The 20,945-nt window shown below is 40.0% G+C and overlaps 2 protein-coding genes and 1 pseudogene across 2 annotated transcripts in view; 2 read left to right on the forward strand and 1 right to left on the reverse strand.

Moving 5' to 3' along the window:
- Nucleotides 1-20,945, reverse strand: part of LOC111347678 (uncharacterized) — a 724,620-nt gene that overhangs the window by 268,881 nt on the left and 434,794 nt on the right. The window lies entirely within an intron of this gene.
- LOC148737637 (uncharacterized) lies at nt 53-2,738 on the forward strand (annotated as a pseudogene).
- LOC148737638 (uncharacterized) lies at nt 14,943-20,474 on the forward strand. Its single transcript, XM_088747364.1, has one exon. The coding sequence runs from the start codon at nt 15,535-15,537 to the stop codon at nt 20,002-20,004; it is 4,470 nt and encodes a 1,489-aa protein (XP_088603490.1). The 5' UTR covers nt 14,943-15,534; the 3' UTR covers nt 20,005-20,474.

Below are 20,945 nucleotides of genomic sequence, written 5' to 3' on the forward strand. Positions count from 1 at the left end.
TCTGCTTACCAGTGATTCTGACTTCCTGTGATAACTTTAAATGGGAGCCCAAATGTCTTGTATAGGATGTGAGGTAACCAGGGAAGAATAATTACAGTAACTGCTGGTACTAAGTAGTGAAGCATTCATGAGTATTAGGTATTACTCAAGGGACTTTCCATGCAATTTTATTGAGGTTTACACCTCTTAATTTCTTTTGAGTGTATATGTTTTCTGAACTTATTCAATTGTTATTTATAATTGCTCTCCTTGACATGGGCATTTGTATGAGAATTTCCTTATTCCCTTTTATGCCACATGTAAGGAATGCCTGGAGGGTTAGCAAACCTTGACCTCTCACCTTTTATAACACAATTGGGCACCTTTTCCCTCGCTGCATTAACTTGGTCCCCAGTTCCACTTTTCTGGCCTGGTAAACAGGGTCTTTCCAGAGCCCACACCTCTTTAGAGGTCTCCAGTAAGTCTTATAATCTTTACAACGTCGCACGTGATTTTCTATATGCGCTTCTCTATACTAAAGAGCTTTTTGCAGTCGTTTATTTCACATTGGATAAAGCTTCCCAACCTTTTTTTTTTTTTTTTTTTTTTAATTGAGTGGCTGTGGCCTTTCACTTCCATGGCAGAAGAAAGAAAAATCAGGCTTTTCGACTGACTGCTCCACGAAACAACTCGTCTACGATAGGTACACTATTGGATAGGGCATGGGATTTTTTGGCTGCTAATGCAAGCTATGAAACCCTGGACCACTTTCATAAATGGCTGCCGGATTAATATTCTTTTCTTTAAATTTAAATTAGCCTTTCTGGCCTCGCTTGAGATAATGTATTCTTTTGAATTTTGTACTGGAGAACGAGGCCAGAAAGGCTAATTTAAATTTAAACAAAATAATATTAATCTCGCATCCATTTATGAAAGTGGTCTTTGAGGGGCCAATTTCTTCAGGATATTTCTGAGAGAGCCATTAATGATTATCAATTTTCAGAAGATGCACTGAAACAGTCCGTGCCACTTAAATATATAAATCTTGTCTGTAAAACACAAAGTTAATTTTTTTAATACTGAGAAAGAAGTCTGGCTGCTATGTAACATTAAATGTATTGGATTTGACTTAAGATTACCCAAGCTCAGTTTCTCAGATGATAATGTTGACAAGTTTGTTAAAAGTTTAGACATTGGTCGTGTCAGACAGATCCCATGGGCATCAGGTGTTTCTGGCACACTCACTGGCCTGGTGTTTATGATTATTGATTTGCACATTAGAGTTCCCCATCTTTCTTGTAAACCTGTCTAGCTCAATGAAAATAAAAATCACTTAATTTTTCAGTTCTCAGATGATGGAGCTCCTGAAACGATCAAATAATGCATGACCTCTGGAAGCAGCTCACTGAAGAGATGAAAATGTTTGAAGGTAATGTTTTTACTGTTTGTGATAAAGGGTGCACTGTTGAATTTCAGCCAGGAGCAGGCATGTCCTGGCAGAGCTGGGCTGCCAATGAACTCAACCAGGCAGCTACATATCCTTCCCCAAATGCAAATGTTCATAAAGGAGACATGAACACTATGGGTAGTTTTGGAATGGGTAAAGATGACACCTGGAAACCTTACACTAAGGAAATGAGAACCTCTAATACTGAAAAGGTAAAAAACAATTTTCTTGACTCTCTTCCCCCAAACCTTTCAAATAAAACATCGAAATTCCAGAACGTTACAGTTCAGGGCTGAAAATGGCATCCGACTGTTTGGTCCGTCTAGGATTGGGCATTTTCCAGACAAGTTAAAGCCAGAACCCATGCATTGTAAGATCAATGCCTGGCAATACTATATTGATCTCCTGTACTTAGAGGCAGTGGGGAGAGGAAAGTTTGATCCTTTTGTTTCTGCTCTGGGAGCACCTATAGGGAATAGAGACTCTTGAGGGTTTCTGGTACAGACAGTGTTGGGGAGCGTGCTAGGAAGCAGAGGATGTTGCAGAAATCATAGGTGGACCTAAAGCAATACCTGCAGAAGAGAAATTAGTGGGGGGGCGGGGTGTGGACAGGGTTACTTGGCTTCAAGAGTAAAAGAACACTTTAGTGATGAAGTTAACAGGTATAACAAGTTACTAGTTAGGCTTATTGGCAATCAAGCCATTGCATTGGCTCTATATTACCATTGTTTAGTTGACACTTAAGAAGGTGAAGATGAAACAGAGGCATAAACAATCCAATGACTGGCTCTTAGTAAGATGGGTGAGTATCTGAAGAATGCAGGGGCACTTTTTAATAGAATAGAGACAAATTCTGCCCAGGTTGCACAACTGAAAGAAAAGTGTAGTATGTATTTTAACTTGATGTCTTTGCTTTTTGCATCCAGTTGAACGGAAGTTGCGTAAGCACACAGGAGACGCTTTTAGAGATGATGCAATGCGAAAGTTGCATAAGCACGTGTAGGCTCGATCACGAGGTTGTAACAGGAGATGCGTGGGAGATGATAAAATTAGTTTTTGTGTGTGAGAGCAGAAATTAAGAGAGACGTTGTGAAAACCAGGAGGAGAATAAAACATGATTTTGTTAAGGACAATTATCAAGTACATGAGTTCAAGTGTACCCCACAAGTTTGGTACATTTTTGTTAATGTCACATCATGGACAGTTGGATATGCCATTCCCTATCATGCAATGTTGCTGTTTACAAAATATAGGGTCGGTTATGGCATTATTGTCTCTTTGCAGGTTAAAGAGGCCAAACATTCTGGAGTGAGGGAAGATTTGACCTTAACTAATCGGTTAAATGTAAGCACCACCACTGGTAAATGGTTGCAAGTAATGCGAAGTAATTATGTTCGCTAATTTTACCTCCGAGAACATCAACCTGAATGGCCTCTTCTTATACCTCACACTACCAATGACGTTCTCCACCACACCGTTACCAATCAAATGTTTGCAATTGTGGTGGAAATAAAGAAAATGATTTGCTCAGCTGTCAAGTTTGTTTGTCTAGTATTGACCTGGTGACTTGTGCAAGCAGCAGAGGCGTGGCAGAATCAGTGTTGTGTGCACTAAAACCCATTGTCTGTAAATAGTGCAATACTCACTTTGCTGATAACTTATCACTGTCGTGTCATTTAAAGTTCTGCAATGCCACTGAGGTAAAAGTTATGCTGTTACCTAATTAACTGTCAAGCAAGATCGTGTTCAAACTCAATAGCTTTCGTAAATCTGAGTCCTTTGCAAATCCTCGATCATAGCGCTGCACGTAAAATATGGTCGTTACTCTTTGTTATTTTACTGAATAGATCATTAGAAGTGGCGTAGTTTGCGTGACAACAACAATTGACTTGCCGCTGAAACTTTGAAGCACGCGACCATCATAAGGAATATTCTCGAGGTGCCGCTTCTTGTGAAAACTCTCTCCCTTTTTAAACCTCGCTGGAGACTAAATTTTCTCTGCTTGTTGCTTGTGAGTTCCTCTAACACGGGATCAAAGTCTTATCCCGTAGTTGGGGTTATTTTCTGCAAAAGGAACCCTCCTTGACAACCCTACGCAGTAAAGTTCATTTCTACGGAGCTAGTATTCAAAAACCGGTCTCCTCTCTCTGTTTCATCCTCCATGCCGAAGTGCCTTAGACATAGTTTGTTTGATGTGCTCGCGCTGTTATTATTTGCCGCGACAGAGCTGAATAATTAAATGCTACGTCAGCGGGTATGCGGTCAACAACGCAAGCTCAAGTGTCCTAGGTCTTAAATTAGCGGAAAATGATAAGGGCTGACCTTTAAAACCGAGGAACTCTGTTTTCGTCGACGGCACTTACCTATTTCCAAAGGTTTAAAGGAGAAAATTCATTTTTGAAAATTTCTAGGGGGTGTACCAATTTTTTGGAGGTTGTCAGTGTAAAAGAAAAGCGGCAAGGAAAACGACGCCTCCAAGCAAAAGAATAGGAAATCAACCATGCGAACGACTCAAAATCCGTGTGTCTGCGGCAAAACCTAGCGCATGCGTATACGTTATTCAGCTCTGTCATTTGCCGCAATTTTTTAAACACGAAGGCGCGCTATAAAAGGAGCCTTAGGTCCCACTGGACCATTTATCAATCAACCGTAGTGTGATGTAGAGCTTTTAAAGTCAAGTCAGCTTGAGCTACAGCTACTCCAAAGCAGTGAACAGCGGGGGCATTCCTCAAAACTATTTTATGTCTTCATCACAATACAAGAATTTTTGAGACTTGTATTTCCTTTCTCCAATGGAAACTATCTTTATTTGTGGCGGTAAATTTGAGATCGAAGTAGGTGGTTCGCACGTTATCTCATGCCACCATGCTGATGGAAGTAAACAATAGATATCTCGTATATATGCACGATCCTTCGCAGTAAAGCACTATTTGAGCAATAGTGAAAGTCAGACCTGAAAAAAATTTCAAGCCTGTACGGGATTCGAATCACTGACCTCTGTGATACTAGTGCAGCGCTCTACCAATTGAGCTAACAAGCCAACTGGGAGCAGGCCATCAAATTAATTCGACATAAGCCCGTAGATGATAAATCAAACAACAACAAACATATGAAACATATGTATGAACTGCGGTTATGAAACGTATATATGCACGATCCTTCGCAGTAAAGCACTATTTGAGCAATAGTGAAAGTCAGACCTGAAAAAAAAATTCAGGCCTGTACGGGATTCGAACCCCACTCGTGCACGATGCAAAATGTGTCCTTTCATTCGCAACACTGATAAAATATCGGGACCTACACGATCCATTAAGATCACCGATCACTTCACGTGCACCTCCGCCAATGTAATCTATTGCATAACTTGCACTTATTGCAAAAAGATATACATCGGCGAAACAGGCAGAAGACTAGGTGACCGATTCCGAGAACACCTTCGAGACGTGGAAAGGAATGACAAGGACACATCGAAACCAGTCGCTAGGCATTTTAATTTACCCAATAATTCTAAGCAACATATGACAATCTGCGGTATTTCCTTACACCTAGGTAGCACGGAAAGCCGTAAAAATCTTGAACAAAAGCTCATCTTTCAAACCGGAATTCTAAATCCCACAGGGATCAACGAACGCTTTTCATTCCACTAATTTATTCTTGTTTTTCTCGTTGCCATGTTCCCACCAATAACAGGCCTGTACGGGGTTCGAATCCCGTACAGGCCTGAGTTTTTTTTTTTTTCAGGTCTGACTTTCACTATTGCTCAAATAGTGCTTCATTACGAAGGATCGTGCATATATACGTTTCATAACCGCAGTTCATACATATGTTTCACATGTTTGTTGTTAATAGATATGTCATTAGCTCCTTTTGTTCGTCTACCAGCATTTAAATGTAACCCGCACACGTCAACGATGAGTGACAAATGAGCCTAGGTCTTCCCAGGGAAGACTTCCTTATATAGCGCCCCTTCGTGTTTAAAAGGCCTTTACTTTCGTGCCAACTGCCGCTAACGATTTCTGCGCCAGCGCGCATCAGAGTTGCGGAAGGAAAACCCTAGGCAACCGACCATCATTTGCTTGGTTGCTAGAAATTCATCTACAATGACTGATCCGCGGATTCATATTCATGATTTCCATGCCCCATATCTTGCGCCACCTGTGGCGGATCTGCTTTGAATCCAGTGTGTTCCCCTATTTAAATTTCTCTTCTAGGAAGGCCTTCTGCTTAGCGCTAAAACGGGGAGTCTTTCTCGAAGATCGCAATTCCCAGCTCTGCGGTAACGCCCGAACACTTTAGTCTGCAATCTCAGAACGTGCAATATACGGCTTTGCACTAGATCCTTCCTGACTTTTTTCAATGTAAAGCATCTTTGCCCTGTCGAGAAGCGAGTGCTTTTAATTTCCTCGATAAATATGCACTTTCTATACTGTATACGCCGCTACACCATGCAGTAGTGCTGAAAAGTACTCACGCATCCTTCAACTTAAAAAGAAAAATAGATCGATGTGTTTGTTGTCAATGGATGCAACTTCACCTCTACTTAAACGATGTCTTCTCTCTTTTCTTGAAGAGGAGGCTGCTTTTTGTCAAACAAAAGGATGTCTTAGAGTTCTCCAGAAGAAAAGTAACTTTCGGGAAAAATGAATAAAGGCTGATAGTTTCGAAAGAAACTGTTTGGGGCTGCGTCGGAAGGGGGGCGGGGGGTAACAAAATAATTTGGATATATCAACAAAGTTGAAATGGTAAATTGGCCACCGTAACGATTAGAAAAGCTGACGTTTCGAGCGTTAGCCCTTCGTCGGAGCGAATAGAGGAATTGTGGATGGTGTGTGCTTTTAAAGGCAGAAAATGGAGCTACGTTCTTGGTGGGAACATGGCAACGAGAAAAACAAGAATAAATTAGTGGAATGAAAAGCGTTCGTTGATCCCTGTGGGATTTAGAATTCCGGTTTGAAAGATGAGCTTTTGTTCAAGATTTTTACGGCTTTCCGTGCTACCTAGGTTTAAGGAAATACCACAGATTGTCATATGTTGCTTAGAATTATTGGGTAAATTAAAATGCCCAGCGACTGGTTTCGATGTGTCCTTGTCATTCCTTTCCACGTCTCGAAGGTGTTCTCGGAATCGGTCACCTAGTCTTCTGCCTGTTTCGCCGATGTATATCTTTTTGCAATAAGTGCAAGTTATGCAATAGATTACATTGGCGGAGGTGCACGTGAAGTGATCGGTGATCTTAATGGATCGTGTAGGTCCCGATATTTTATCAGTGTTGTGAATGAAAGGACACGTTTTGCATCGTGCACGAGCGTATTTAAGGGGGCCCTCTGGTTGAAATCCAACAATAAAGTAGGTAATAACAAGAACAGTCACAGGATCATAACCATCTCTAGTAAACTGCTGAAAATTGGCAGGAGGCAAGTACTTGACCCTACGTACCAGCCCACAAGTAGAGTTGACCAGATTTGTTTAATCCTAGTTAATAATTAACAAGCACAAAGACTCTATCATTTTAAACTGTTGTTCTGCCCCCTCAAACTTAAAACACAAAATACATCCAATTGAGCTGGTTTTAAGAATCATGGATCTAATTAAAAAGCACTACAAACCTATTGTCGAAATCGGGTTTCAATCATTAATGTTGCCGTGGCAACTAATTCATTCCAAGAAAAGATTAACTCCTCAAAACCTCAACACTTTTCAGTCAAACTAAACTTTGCTCAATAGGTTTGTAGTATGTCATGTCTCAAATAACTGTGGCAAATTTGGTGTTGTTAGCTCAAATACATCCTGAGAAATATAAGGGGCCAGCACGATTTTCATGAAAAATCCATATTTGCGGGAAATGTGATTTAAAGGAAAAAGTGTATGGAAATATGGGTCCAAGATGGCTTTCAAAATAAAAACACAGCATGTTGGTTGAAATGTTTCAAAACAAACATGCCCAAAGTTATTTTTTGGTCTTCTTACTATTTTTCCTCTTTTGAGTGCATTCCAAGGTTCTATTTCTTCAAAAGACCCGCCTGCATGTTTCACCCTTGCCATGGATCCTCAGATCTTCATTACACTATTTAGCCTGTCTCCTGGCAACTTTGTATTTCTTGTGCTGATGTTGCACTCTCTTCTCTGTTTGTCAAATCCTCTCTGAATCCCTTCTCCTGGCTTCCATCTTAGCAGTATCGTTAATAGTGAGCCCAACCTTTTCCATGACAGCGTGCTTCGAAGAAGCACCACCACTGTAATGTAAGGAAGCTGACGAAGCAGCCAGCTGCACTCTCCTTTTGCCATGCCACTTGTGTTTGGGGCATTTGTTCCCCACCAGGGAGTCGATGGACTCATTAGCATTTTGGGAATAACCAGGCCAGCATCTTGCAAGACTTATTCTTGGAGTGGTATCATTGGGGGGGGTGATCACCCGTAGCAAGGAACTCTGTCATGCCACAGACTGCCACTTGACAAAGACTGAACTGCTTATTCCCATTCTGTTTACAGTGCTCTCTCACACTTCAACTTTACCTTGATGAGAAATTAAAGGAAACAATCTATTAATTTTCTAGTTTAAATCGAAATAAATTAGAGAATCATGGATTTGATTTCAAATTTTCCGGCATAATAAGTAACACTATGCAAAAATTTCACTAGGCTCACCTGAGGCACACGGTCCATGACTATGTATTCTGTTTACAAACTCCCTTAGACTTTCCATTGATATCCTTGAGTAATTTCCCGGTCATCTGAAATAATTTCATCCGTGGAAGACGTATTAACAGCACAAGCACCACGTTTTCGCGAAAAACCGGGATTGCTGGCGGTGGAATAATTTCGCTGACCACATCATCTTCACCAACGAACGTGATACTTACACTTCGTTCTCTCGCTGCGCTTGCCGCTGTTCTCGCTTGTTTTTGGACACCCTTTACACTTATTCGAAATACCTTGCTTTAAAAAAGACTGTTTTTCTCTAGCTTCGGCATAATTTACCTCGATAAAAATGGAATTTCTAAACTGCGAACTGAAACGCATTGATCAAAAATGGAGACTATGTTGTAGCTCCTTGTAGCTTGTGTAGCCAGGCCTTTAAAACAACTTTTAGAAATCTCGAATGAACTACGAGATGTTTCGGAACTCGGAACTGCGGAACAGGGTATTACTTTACGTTAACGCCTTGTAAATTCGGAAAAAATCTATTGTTTTAAACTGGTTAGCATGGCAACGGAAAAACAACCTTAAAGACGAGGCCATTTTTTGACCATGTAAAATAATTAATGTAAAAACGAACAATATATTCAAAATCTAGATAGATTCAAGTTTATATTTTTCCAAAAGAGATATTATATCTTGTAAAAGATGTAGTCATATCTTGTAAATTTTTTTTTTAAAGATTACATAAAACCTATGTTATTGTGGACGCACAGATTCATAAACGATCAGGCCAGGAGCCCATTACCCAGATCAGACTTATTTCGCAAGATAGAGACAGGAAATAAAATATGTATCTCTGCTAAAGAGTCAGCTCAAGCTTTTAATTTAAAAATCAAAAGAAACCTGACATAGTAGTCTTGCATTCAAGCTGTAGTAGACAAACTTTGCATATTTTATGATTAATAATGTCCACTCTTAAGGGTAGATAAGTACGATTATTCGCTCACAGATTTGTCGAAATCGGAATAAGCAGAAAGTTTGAATGTTTTAGATAAGGGTAGCTCTGCTGTTGGTTTTAAACAGTTTTCTTTAAATTTGCACCTAAGTCTTGACAAAATATTTCTGGTTCAATTTTAAACACCTTTTAAATATGTTGAGTGTTCCCACCTTCCCACGCAAAATCAAAGCTTAAAAGTAAAGACTTGGGAAACATCACAATAACTTATAATAAAAGGAAACAAGGCAACCAAGTTCTTCTTACACTGTAACCGAAGAGTCAGGAAAAAAACTGTTATTCAGAAGCTTTCCTTTTACCTACTATGGTTTTTTTTCCCCAAGTATTATCGGGGCCACTATATTACATTCTTTTTTGAAAATCGCACTTTTCTGCTCTGCCAACCTGAAAACTCCCCTCCCCACCCCTTAGGAATTTATCTACCCAAATGATTGGTGATCTTTTTTTTCGTGTCTTCTGAAAACTCCGATACCAAAAACAACTAACCTTGTTACGCTGTAATTTTTTTGTTATCACTTTTAATGTTTTTTTTAGCAAGTAAGTAAATATTATTCGAAAAATTGTTCACATTGTAACCAAAACAAAATATCCCACGCGGTATAACGGCTCTAATATGAAATTTGTAACATTTGATAATATTCTACTAGAGATATACACTGTAAGTGTCATTGTCCCTGATTATAAGTGCTTAGGCTTACTTTAAGTTGAGAAATGAAAATTTTATTAAACAATATCTCTTATATTACTAATTATATTCTTCTCATGCGAGTCTCAGATAGGTTTATTCAATTTAAATTGATTCTCTTTTTACCATAGTCACCTTATTTCTTGTAGAATTGAAAGACTCAAGTACTTCTTTTGTATATATTTGGTCACAATATACCTGAAGAGTTATTGATTAGAGTAATTTATATTTTATTCGTAGATTATTGGACTACAGCCCCTTTTCCTTTCAACCTTCCCCCCATGGCCCCTACGATGTATTTTGAATCCACAGCAAGCGAAAGAAGATTGTTATTCATTTTATGTCTTGTCCTGGTAACCCGTAAAGCTTTTTACCGCGAAAAGGACGCTAGGGATTTCACGCTGGCAGAATCGAGCGGAAGGGGACGGGTTTCCTCCCCCTAAGATGGAAGTAAATATGCCTCCAGTGGCTACGCAACTTTCCTTCCCGCCTCCTTCCTCCCACCCTAAAACTGGAAGGGTAACTAGGCTAAGAACTTGTGGACTGGGTTGATATACATATATCATAACGATTGTCTGATTGACGAGTATAAAGTGTGGCCTTGTTTATCAATATTCTATTTTAAACAATAATACATTTTTTTTAACTTTGGTAAATATGTCTGATCATTTCAGTGTAGTAACTGTTACAACTATCTCTTCAACACTTTCGTTTTCCCTGTGCATTGTCCTTTTACATTGCCTGCAAAATTAAAATTAGGAGGAATAGTCTTTACTTTTAACTTACAGATATCTTAGGTTGGTATTCTTCATGAATATCTCTTTTGGTAAGTCCTCCAACTTGTTGTTGTCCAGGTCCCTGTCAACAAATGATGACAGTTAGTTTGTGTAACAAGCGTTCAGCTGCATTGCTGATATAAATCCATTATCGTTATTATCAATACCTTCAAGTGGAGAGAAATGTTTTGGGTAAGAAGCAAAGCTACTGATACTGCAAGAGATTCATATTTTGAGGCAAACGTGTCCACTGCATTATTTTATTTCGTTGATCGCGAGGAGTAGATATATCAGACAACCATCCATGCAACATGTATTAGCCATTGGCCAATCCTATTTTTGACAATTCACAGGAGGTTCGTGCTTTCTTCGGTGGCATTTCCTTTACCATTAAGAAATGAACTGAGAACACAGTCATTTTGTCAAGGAGCATTTGAAATAGCGTATCAATTTTTCGTAAAAAGGTGCTGCGCAGTAATTCAAAATTAAAAGTCTAACCCTGTGGAAAGGAGGCTTTTGCTTTGTCATTATAAAATGGAAGGAGAGATAATTTTTTCGCAATTTTGGCAATTAATTTACAAATGTCTTTCACATGATTTTTATGATGATATTTTGGCCAATTTACGGTTAACGGATACATATCATTTTTATTATCGGCACTGGAACCAACTGATTCGCATAATTGAGTTGCAAAGCACGAAAGCAGGACTCTAAGCCTTCGATCTTTCTTTCGGAAATGCGGAATTTTTATATCTCTTCCTTTTTCTGCGAGCTTTGAAAATTGTGATGAGTCTGTTACAGCCAATCTCAATTCTCTACATCTGCGATGATTTCCTTGCTCTATTCTGCTACGTTTATGGTATTTTCGACAATTTGAATATTTTCCTAAATATCATCTCTCGAACCTTACTAAGGCGTAAATCTTCAGAAATAAAGATTACTCCCTTAGCTCACCGCACCAAGAGATTATAAACTGAGAAAACTTATCCCCGTGACCCATGATGTATTTTAAATATCGCGCTATGCTTGGAAGTTATTCTTATTTATTAAAAACTAGATCATTGGATAATGCAATTTAAGACTTTTTATTGGCTTAGCGATTATGGTATATCAGCCAATATGCCATAATCTACAAATATGGCAAGCGTGCGTGTCAGCTTGAAATTAAAAGGGAGCTAAATATTTAATAAAATTTAATAACTTAATTTAACGTTTTTAATAATGCAATTATTCCACTCGCGCTTTTTGGATATGAGATGATTATAGCCAACACGCGCTCGTTGAATAATTGTTAATTATACCTCTCATAATAACGCAGTTAACGATCTCTGTTTGTATGTAGGTATGTATGTATTTAAATCTTTATTTAAACAAGGAAAATCATCAGTTACATAATAAAAACTAAGATTAATCAACTGCTTTACGTGATTGCCGTGTGGGAATCCTATAAATTGACTACGTGAAGATTTCGCCTAAAATGGTTAATGGATGAAGCCTTTTTTAAGGTTTTGGGCAATTTACTCCATAACATGGCCCCGCTGTAAGAGAAGCTTCGTTTCAAATAATTGGTGTTTGGTTTGGACAAGGCCAGCCTTCCCTCAGAGTTTCTTATGTCGTACACAGAGTGATGCTGAGAGAAAAGACTCTGTAGATAATCGGGAGCAAGGTTGTTTATAATTTTATACATCATTAGGGCTTTTTGTTTCTCTCGTCCAAGAGATAGCCTCTCCCAATCGAGGGTAGAGAGAAGGTGGTTTAAGCTCGTATCAAAGGGTAATTTAGTAATAATTCTGGCTGCTCGATTCTGTAATATTTTGGAGCTTATCGCTTAAGTAGCCACTTAAACAGTCCCAGACGGGAATGCAGTAATCAAAATGAGGCAAATCGAGGCGTTATAAATTTGAATTGCAGTTTCTTTGGATATAAAGGGCCGTACACATTCTAGGGCGCCTACAGTTGAAGAGACTTTCTTGCAAATCTCTTCAACGTGGCTACCCCAAGAGAGTTGGGCATCTATAGTAAGACCCAAAGATTTGGTCTTGTCGACTCTCTTGATAATTTGGTCATCAATTCTGATTTCTAAGTCGTTACATTGGGCAGATGGTCATTGTCTTGATCCAATAATCATTAACTCTCTTTTAGCAACATTTAGACTTAGCTTGTTAGCTTTCAGCCAACAGCTAAGGTTATTCAATTCAGAGGTTAGAGCTAGCTCAAGCTCTGTTGATGTCTTAGCAGATATCGTAAGATTGGTGTCATCGGCAAACATTCTTGGGTGCAGCGCCCCGCATGGAGTTGGGAAGATCATTAATGTATATTAAAAAATAGCAAAGGACCCAATATGCTACCTTGCGGCACGCCGCAACTTAGGGTACGGGCAGATTATAGTTTGCCACCGACACTACAACTCTGAGTTCGGCCACTCAAGTACGACGAGAACCACTTGATAGCTGCCAGATCGACACCCAAGTAAGACATCTTGCGCAAGATTATCTCATGATCAATGGTTTCGAATGCCTTAGTAAGGTCAATAAAGACGACGCCGTTTAAGAGACCATTGTCGATATTTACCTAATTAACTGTCGTTGGGGTTTTCGGTGTTTAAGGTTTCAAATTAGTTTTTGAAAACTGTAGCTGCTCATTGTAATAACAAATTTAAGAATGCTTGCCTCACCATTCCAATAAATATGCATTATTGACCAAATCTGTTCGTTCAAGATGGCTGGATATTGTCCTCGTCCTTTTCTATTTTTAAGCGTTTTTGTGGTCCGAGACAAAATTGAAATGCATTAAAACGCAAAAAAAAAAAAAAGAGTAAGGCCAATATCCAGCCATCTTGACTGAACAGATTTGGTCAATAACAGATTTATTAGGTTGCAAAAACTGTTTGACATAATAAGAATAAGCAGTGACTAGTTTACTTCGAGAGTCGGAAAAGAAATCAAACAGTGTTTGCAACGCAATAAACCCATGCGAGTCGTTTAATGTTTTCTTTGTTCTTCGCCTTTTTTGCACTCTGAATGGTCGTCATTGTAAAAAAAATTGATGAACTTTGTAGGTCTGCTCCACGCAATCCTTTTCTTAAGCTGGATCATGGCAGGTGTAGACAATCTCTTTTATGGGCTACCTAAAATGCACAAGGCTCGGCAGCCTAATGAAACTCCTCCTTTTCGACCCATAGTATCTTCAATAGGTACCTACAATTACAATTTATCTAAGTTTCTTTGTAATCTTCTAGAGCCACATGTCCCGCGTGAATACAACGTCCGCGACACGTTTTCCTTTGTACATGAAATCAACCAGTTATCAACCTCAGGGAAGTTCATGGTATCTTTCGATGTTGAGAATTTGTTCACTAGTATACCTCTTGATGAATGCATTGATCTGGCGATCAGATACATTTATCAAGGTAACCCTGGTCTTAAGATAAACGCCGCTGACCTAAAAACGCTTTTTACCTTCGCAACAGCTGAGACTGGTTTCTTGTTTAAAGGTGTGTTTTATGATCAAATAGATGGGGTTGCCATGGGGTCCCCACCTGCTCCAGTACTTGCAAACCTCTTTATGGGACATCATGAAAAAAAACTGGCTAGATAACTATTCACTCTCTGAAGTTCTGTTCTACAGACGCTATGTTAATGACACCTTTTGTTTTTTCAATAGCGAGGAGGACGCGCTCGTGTTCTTTGATTATATCAACGCCACGCATCCTAGTATTCGTTTCACAATGGAAAATGAAATTGATAAGAAATTATCGTTTCTAGACATATTGTTAGACAACAATCATACATCCATCGTCACTAGTGTATATCGCAAGAAGACATTTACTGGCCTTCTTACTAATTATCTCAGCCTCGCCCCTTTGATTTACAAACTAGGTTTAGTCAGAACGTTGATTGACAGAGCATACAAGATCAATAATTCCTGGGTTGGTTTTCATCTGGATGTCAAGAAACTTATTTTCTTGCTACGGAAAAATTGTTTTCCATCTTGGGTCATAGACAAGATCATTTACAGATATCTAGCGAAGAAAAATAATTCTCCTACTGGACAGAACGCCTCTTCTAACTCCGGTAAACCCTCTGCGCACTATTATAAACTTCCCTATGTTGGTCGGTTTTCGAACATCGCTCAGACTAAGTTAAGACAACTACTCAAACGTTATTGTAGAGCTGATTTAGATATTAAGTTAGTCTTCAGTACGTTTAAACTCAGAAACATGTTCAGTGTGAGAGATTCAATACCGCTAGGTCTACGTTCGCGTGTCATATATAAATTTTCATGTGCTGGTTGTAATTTCAGTTATATTGGTGAGACCACTCGCCACATTTGTACACGAGTTGGTGAGCACCTCTTGTCGGACAAAACTTCGCATATTTACAAGCACCCGCAATCATCAAGGGTGTTACGAAAAATAGTATTGCGTGACTAGCGCTACATTCTAGAGGCTTCGCGAGAGTTCGTTGTTTGTTTATTTTTAGGTTCGTACGTGAGCGTTTCTAATTCGGTGTATTTTGTAATCCTTCTATAATTAGAACTATTACTAATTTAGAGAATTCTAGAAGCCTATTGTAAGAGTATATAAGTAGACGAGTCCTAGCGAAGTTTTTAACTAATCTTTCACAAGCGAACAGAGTTGGAGTTAGCCGTGTTTAGTCAAGCGTGACAAGAGCTGTATTTATTCAAGTTGGCGGAGGCCGTGTAAGTTTGTCGAGTACGAGTTGCTTAGAGTTTAACTTGTGGAAATTACGTTCATTTTCGAATAAATCTTCTTGTTGTTGTTCCGACAACCCTGCGTTCAGTTTAGTTCACGAACAACCTTTCCTCAAAACGTTCGAACACGTAACATTGGGGGCCTGTCCGGGAGAGGAATTCATTTGTTTACCGACTACAGAAACCAGGAAAGGACAATTCAAGAAGGAGTTACAGAAAAAGTAAGAAGAACTGTACAAGAGAGTGTATTGTGGTTTTGCTGTGAAACACCGCTTTGGAAATGGAAAAGCTTTTGCAGATGGGAAAAGAATTTGGTTTGGAAGGAGAAAAGCTCCTTGAGTTTGTGAGAGACGAGGAAGAAAAAGAAGAGAAACGCAGACTGCTTGAAGAAGAACGAAGAAGGGAACGGGAAGAGAGAGAAGAAGAAAAGGAAGAGAGACGTCGAATGCTTGAAGAGAATAAAAGAAAAGAAGACGAAGAGAGAGAAACTAGGCGACAAGAACGCGAACTAAGAAAATTGGAGATGGAAGCCGAGCTGTTGAAACAGAGAGAGAGTATTGAAGCGGCAAAAAGAGAACACGAGTTGGAGATTGCACGTTTGGCCGTGCAGAATGCTGACGGGCGTCCTGAAGTAAGAGAGGATAGGGCCAAGGCACCCAAGCTTCCCTCATTTATCGATGGCAAGGACGACTTGGATGCTTATTTACAGAGATTTGAGAGATTTGCAGCGACAGCTAAGTGGGAGAAAACAGGATGGGCTTCGAAACTTAGTGCTCTTTTGTCTGGACGTGCACTAGAAGTTTATTCGCGGTTATCTGAGGAGGCAGCCCAAGATTATGACCGGGTGAAGCTAGCTTTGATGAAGAGATATGACCTTACGGAGGACGGATATCGCCGTAAATTTAGAACATCGAAGCCGGAAGTCGATGAGAGTCCAGAACAGTTTATAGTGCGGCTGGAGAGATACTTGTTGCGGTGGTTGCAACTGTCACACACTGAACAGTCCTTTGAAGGCCTGAAAGACTTAATTGTGGAAGAACAGTTTATTGACTCCTGCCCAAAGGAGTTAGCTATTCACCTTCGTGAAAGAGCCCCGGAAACGCTTGACCAGATAGCGAAAATCGCCGATCAATACTTGGAAGCACATGGAAAGCAGTTGTTTAGTTCCGCGACCAAGAGGCCATCCAAAACGGAGGAAACAAAGAATTCACAGAGTGAGACAACAGCTCCCCAGTGTTACAAATGTAATACCCAAGGACACAAAGCGATTAACTGTCCAGCTCTAGTAAGAAAGTGTTTCCTATGTGGCAGGCGAGGTCATGAGGCGAGGAACTGTCGAGCGAGTGGACGGAAGTCAGGAAATCAAGGTAAAGATAGTAATCTTGTGCAACGTGGTCAAGTTAGTGCTGGCTGTTTGGTTAAGTCACCAGATCTTAACGCTACCCCTGAGGAAGTTAAGTCGTGTATTCAAAATGATCAGCTTCTGTTGGCCTGTGGCAAGAAAGTCCCGTTGCTAAGTAATGCCTGTGTTGAACCCTTATCTGGAGTGAGAGGTAAGATGCCAGTTGTAAAAGGCAGAGTAGGAGAGAAGACTGTTGACGTTTTAAGAGATACCGGTTGCAGTGGAGTTGTAGTTAGGAAGAACCTTGTTAGCGAGGATCAGTTCACCGGAGATTTTAACGTCATGCTGCTTATAGACAACACAGCGAGGAAAGTGCCTATAGCAAGAATTTATGTTGATACGCCTTATCTCAAGGGTCACGTAGAAGCGCAGTGCCTTTCAGATCCTATCTACGACCTAATTATTGGTAATGTACGTGATGCAAGGGACGCAAAAAATCCAGATCCCAGTTGGCAAGAGGCTTGTGCAGTAACGACCCGAAGTCAAGCTAAGAAAAAGGACGAACGCACCACTTTGAGAGTGCCTAGTACCCGTGAAAACCCTATTGTGGATAAAGAGAAGCTCAAACAGATGCAGCGAGAAGATGAGAGCCTACGTAAGTATTGGGATCGAGACGATGTACTAGCGAAGGGTCAGGCGGAGATTTCCTTTGAAGAAAAATCCGGAGTACTGTATCGCTTGTACCAGCATCCCTATGTAAATGGTGGTAAGCCACTTAAACAAGTTATGGTACCTGGAAAGTTGAGACGCTCCATAATGCAAGTAGCTCACGGATCGATCATGGGCGGACACATGGGTATAAAGAAAACAACGGACAAGATCCAGAGTGCGTTTTACTGGCCTGGAATTCAAGGTGACGTCACTCGATTTTGCAAGTCCTGTGACGTTTGTCAGAAAACCGTAAGTAAAGGATCAGTACCAAAAGTACCGTTAGAGAAGATGCCATTGATTGATAAACCCTTTAAGAGAGTAGCAATAGATCTTGTTGGCCCTATAAGTCCCCCGAGTGAAGAAGGACACAGATATATATTGACACTGGTAGATTTTTCGACTCGCTACCCAGAGGCTGTGCCGCTAAAGAACATTGACACAGAGACTGTAGCAGAGGCATTGGTAGATATTTTCAGCCGTCTAGGAATACCCGAAGAAATCTTGAGTGATCTCGGTACGCAGTTTGTTTCTGACTGCATGAGAGAAGTCACCCGTCTACTCAGCATTAAACAGCTTACAACAACACCCTATCACCCGATGTGTAACGGCTTAACGGAGAAGTTCAATGGAACAATGAAGTCTATGTTGAAGAGACTGTGTAGTGAGCAGCCAAGGCAGTGGCATCGCTATATAAATGCGCTGTTGTTCGCTTATCGTGAAGTTCCCCAAGAGTCCACCGGTTTTTCACCGTTTGAGTTGTTATATGGAAGAGCTGTCAGAGGACCAATGGCTATACTCAAACAGCTGTGGACGAAAGAAGTTGACGAGCCTGAGGTAAAGAACAGTTACCAATACGTTTTCGAATTACGAGAGAAGTTAGAAGATACTCTTAAACTCGCCCATAGTGAACTGGAGAAAGCCCAGCAGAAAGGAAAGCACTATTACGACCGAAAGGCCAAAGTTAGGAAGTTCCAGTCAGGTGAGAAAGTGCTTATACTGCTACCTACCGACCACAACAAGCTACTTATGCAGTGGAAGGGCCCCTTTGAAGTTAGTTCTGTGGTAGGTCTCAATGACTACAAGGTGAAAGTAAAAGGCAAGGAGAAAATTTACCACGCTAATCTACTTAAAAAGTATTTTGAGCAAGAGGAGACCACAGCCGAAAGAGCATTAGCTGGTGGGGTAGGCGCTTCGTGTGTAGACGATGCTGTCAACTGTGCAGTTAAAGCAGATGAAGCAGAAGAAGAAAACATTGATTTCTTAGAGCCTGGTGGATATGTAGCAAAAGAATCGATCGAGGATGTTAAAACCGGACCAAATCTGACGAATGAGCAACGCAATGAATTTACGGATCTGGCTAAACAGTTCGCGAATTTGTTCACTGAAGCACCAGGTGCTACAGATCTCGTTCAGCATCATATCAAACTCGTTTCAGACGAACCGGTTAGATCAAGACCTTACCCAGTGCCTTACAGCATCAGAGAGTCGCTGAGAAGAGATATTGTCGACATGATCAAAATGGGAGTTATTAGAGAGTCCAGTTCTCCGTATGCATCACCTGTGGTAGTAGTGAAGAAAAAGGACAACACAAACCGTGTGTGTGTTGATTATCGGAAACTAAACAAACTAACTGTATTTGACCCCGAACCTATGCCAACCGCCGAACATTTGTTTCAGAAGCTTAGTGGAGACAAGTTCTACTCAAAAATTGACCTAAGCAAGGGATATTGGCAGATAAAAATACCGGAAGAGGACATACAGAAAACGGCGTTCGTAACACCCGATGGATCGTACGAGTTCCTGAAGATGCCGTTCGGAATGATCAACTCTGCAGCAACACTGAAGCGTGCAATGAAGAAGCTGCTAAAAGATTTAGCCAACGTTGATTTCTACTGGGATGATATATTGGTTCACACCCGTACGTGGGAAGAACATATTGGAGCCCTAAGAGAGCTATTTTTACGCCTTGTACAAGCGGGGTTCACCATTAGACCTACTAAGTGCCTATTCGGTGTAAACAGTGTGGATTTCCTAGGCCACCGACTAGAGCAAGGAATGATTGGTCTACATCAGGATAATGTGGAGAAAATTAAAGATGCCCCAAGACCAAGCACAAAGAAACAGGTGCGATCATTTATGGGTCTAGCAGGATACTACAGAGATTTTATTCCCAACTTTGCAGCGATTGCAGCGCCCTTATCTGACCTTACGCGGAAAGGCCAACCTAATAAAGTTGAGTGGAGTGAAGCCCAAGAGAAAGCCTACCGAACAATCAAGTCTTACCTAACAAGCGAGCCTATTCTACGGCTCCCCGATCCAGCTAAAACCTATTTCTTAAGGACGGACGCCTCCAACAGTGGAATCGGTGCAGTATTAATGCAGAAACATAATGAGAAGTTATTCCCTGTTTGCTACGCAAGCAAGAAATTGACAGGTGCAGAAAGGAACTATTCTACAATTGAGAAGGAATTTCTAGCAATTGTATGGAGTATCAAGAGATTTCATCTTTATCTGTACGGAGTTTCTTTTGTTCTTCAGACGGACCATGAACCCTTAAAGTATATGAACAGTGCTAAGTTTAACAACGGACGCCTTATGCGTTGGGCTATGTTTTTACAAAGCTATTCATTCAGAGTTGAAGCCATTAAAGGCTCAGAGAACGTTGGAGCAGATTACTTGAGTCGTGTAGAGGATTAAGTTTGCTAACATTGAACTGCACCTTATTTCGCAATTTTTCTTACTTAGGATAAATTTAGGAAATTTCTTCTAGAAGGGGGTTATGTTACGAAAAATAGTATTGCGTGACTAGCGCTACATTCTAGAGGCTTCGCGAGAGTTCGTTGTTTGTTTATTTTTAGGTTCGTACGTGAGCGTTTCTAAATCGGTGTATTTTGTAATCCTTCTATAATTAGAACTATTACTAATTTAGAGAATTCTAGAAGCCTATTGTAAGAGTATATAAGTAGACGAGTCCTAGCGAAGTTTTTAACTAATCTTTCACAAGCGAACAGAGTTGGAGTTAGCCGTGTTTAGTCAAGCGTGACAAGAGCTGTATTTATTCAAGTTGGCGGAGGCCGTGTAAGTTTGTCGAGTACGAGTTGCTTAGAGTTTAACTTGTGGAAATTACGTTCATTTTCGAATAAATCTTCTTGTTGTTGTTCCGACAACCCTGCGTTCAGTTTAGTTCACGAACAACCTTTCCTCAAAACGTTCGAACACGTAACAAAGGGCCTGTCTTGATTCTTGTGATACTGAATTTTTCACGATCTTAGATTCTGCCGCTTCAAAATACCAAATTAAGATCAAAGAGGCATTGCATATTAAGTGGGAAAAACCTATCCTTAATCAGTAATTGAAACATCTAGAATTGTGTCTTTCCTTTTAATTATGTTATTCCTTGGTCTTTTAATTTATTTTTATTATTATTACATTTATTTTTTTTATTTATCTATTTATTTTTTGATCTAGTCAAGCGCGCGCTATTTACATCTTTCGCGTTTTTAACATTTAAATGTAACGTAAGCCCTTACACATAGTTTGTAACGTACCTTAATTTAAATTCAAACGTACAACAGTTAAATGCTCATTTGCAACTGAAGATGACATGAGAATGTCGAAACATGTCTTTTAAATTTAAA

Source organism: Stylophora pistillata, chromosome 2 (genome assembly GCF_964205215.1).
Source record: "Stylophora pistillata chromosome 2, jaStyPist1.2, whole genome shotgun sequence".
Lineage (NCBI taxonomy): Eukaryota > Metazoa > Cnidaria > Anthozoa > Scleractinia > Pocilloporidae > Stylophora > Stylophora pistillata.

Excerpts from the sequence above, each read along its gene's own strand:
- LOC148737638 (XM_088747364.1), top strand. The coding sequence starts at position 15,535 with ATGGAAAAGCTTTTGCAGATGGGAAAAGAATTTGGTTTGGAAGGAGAA.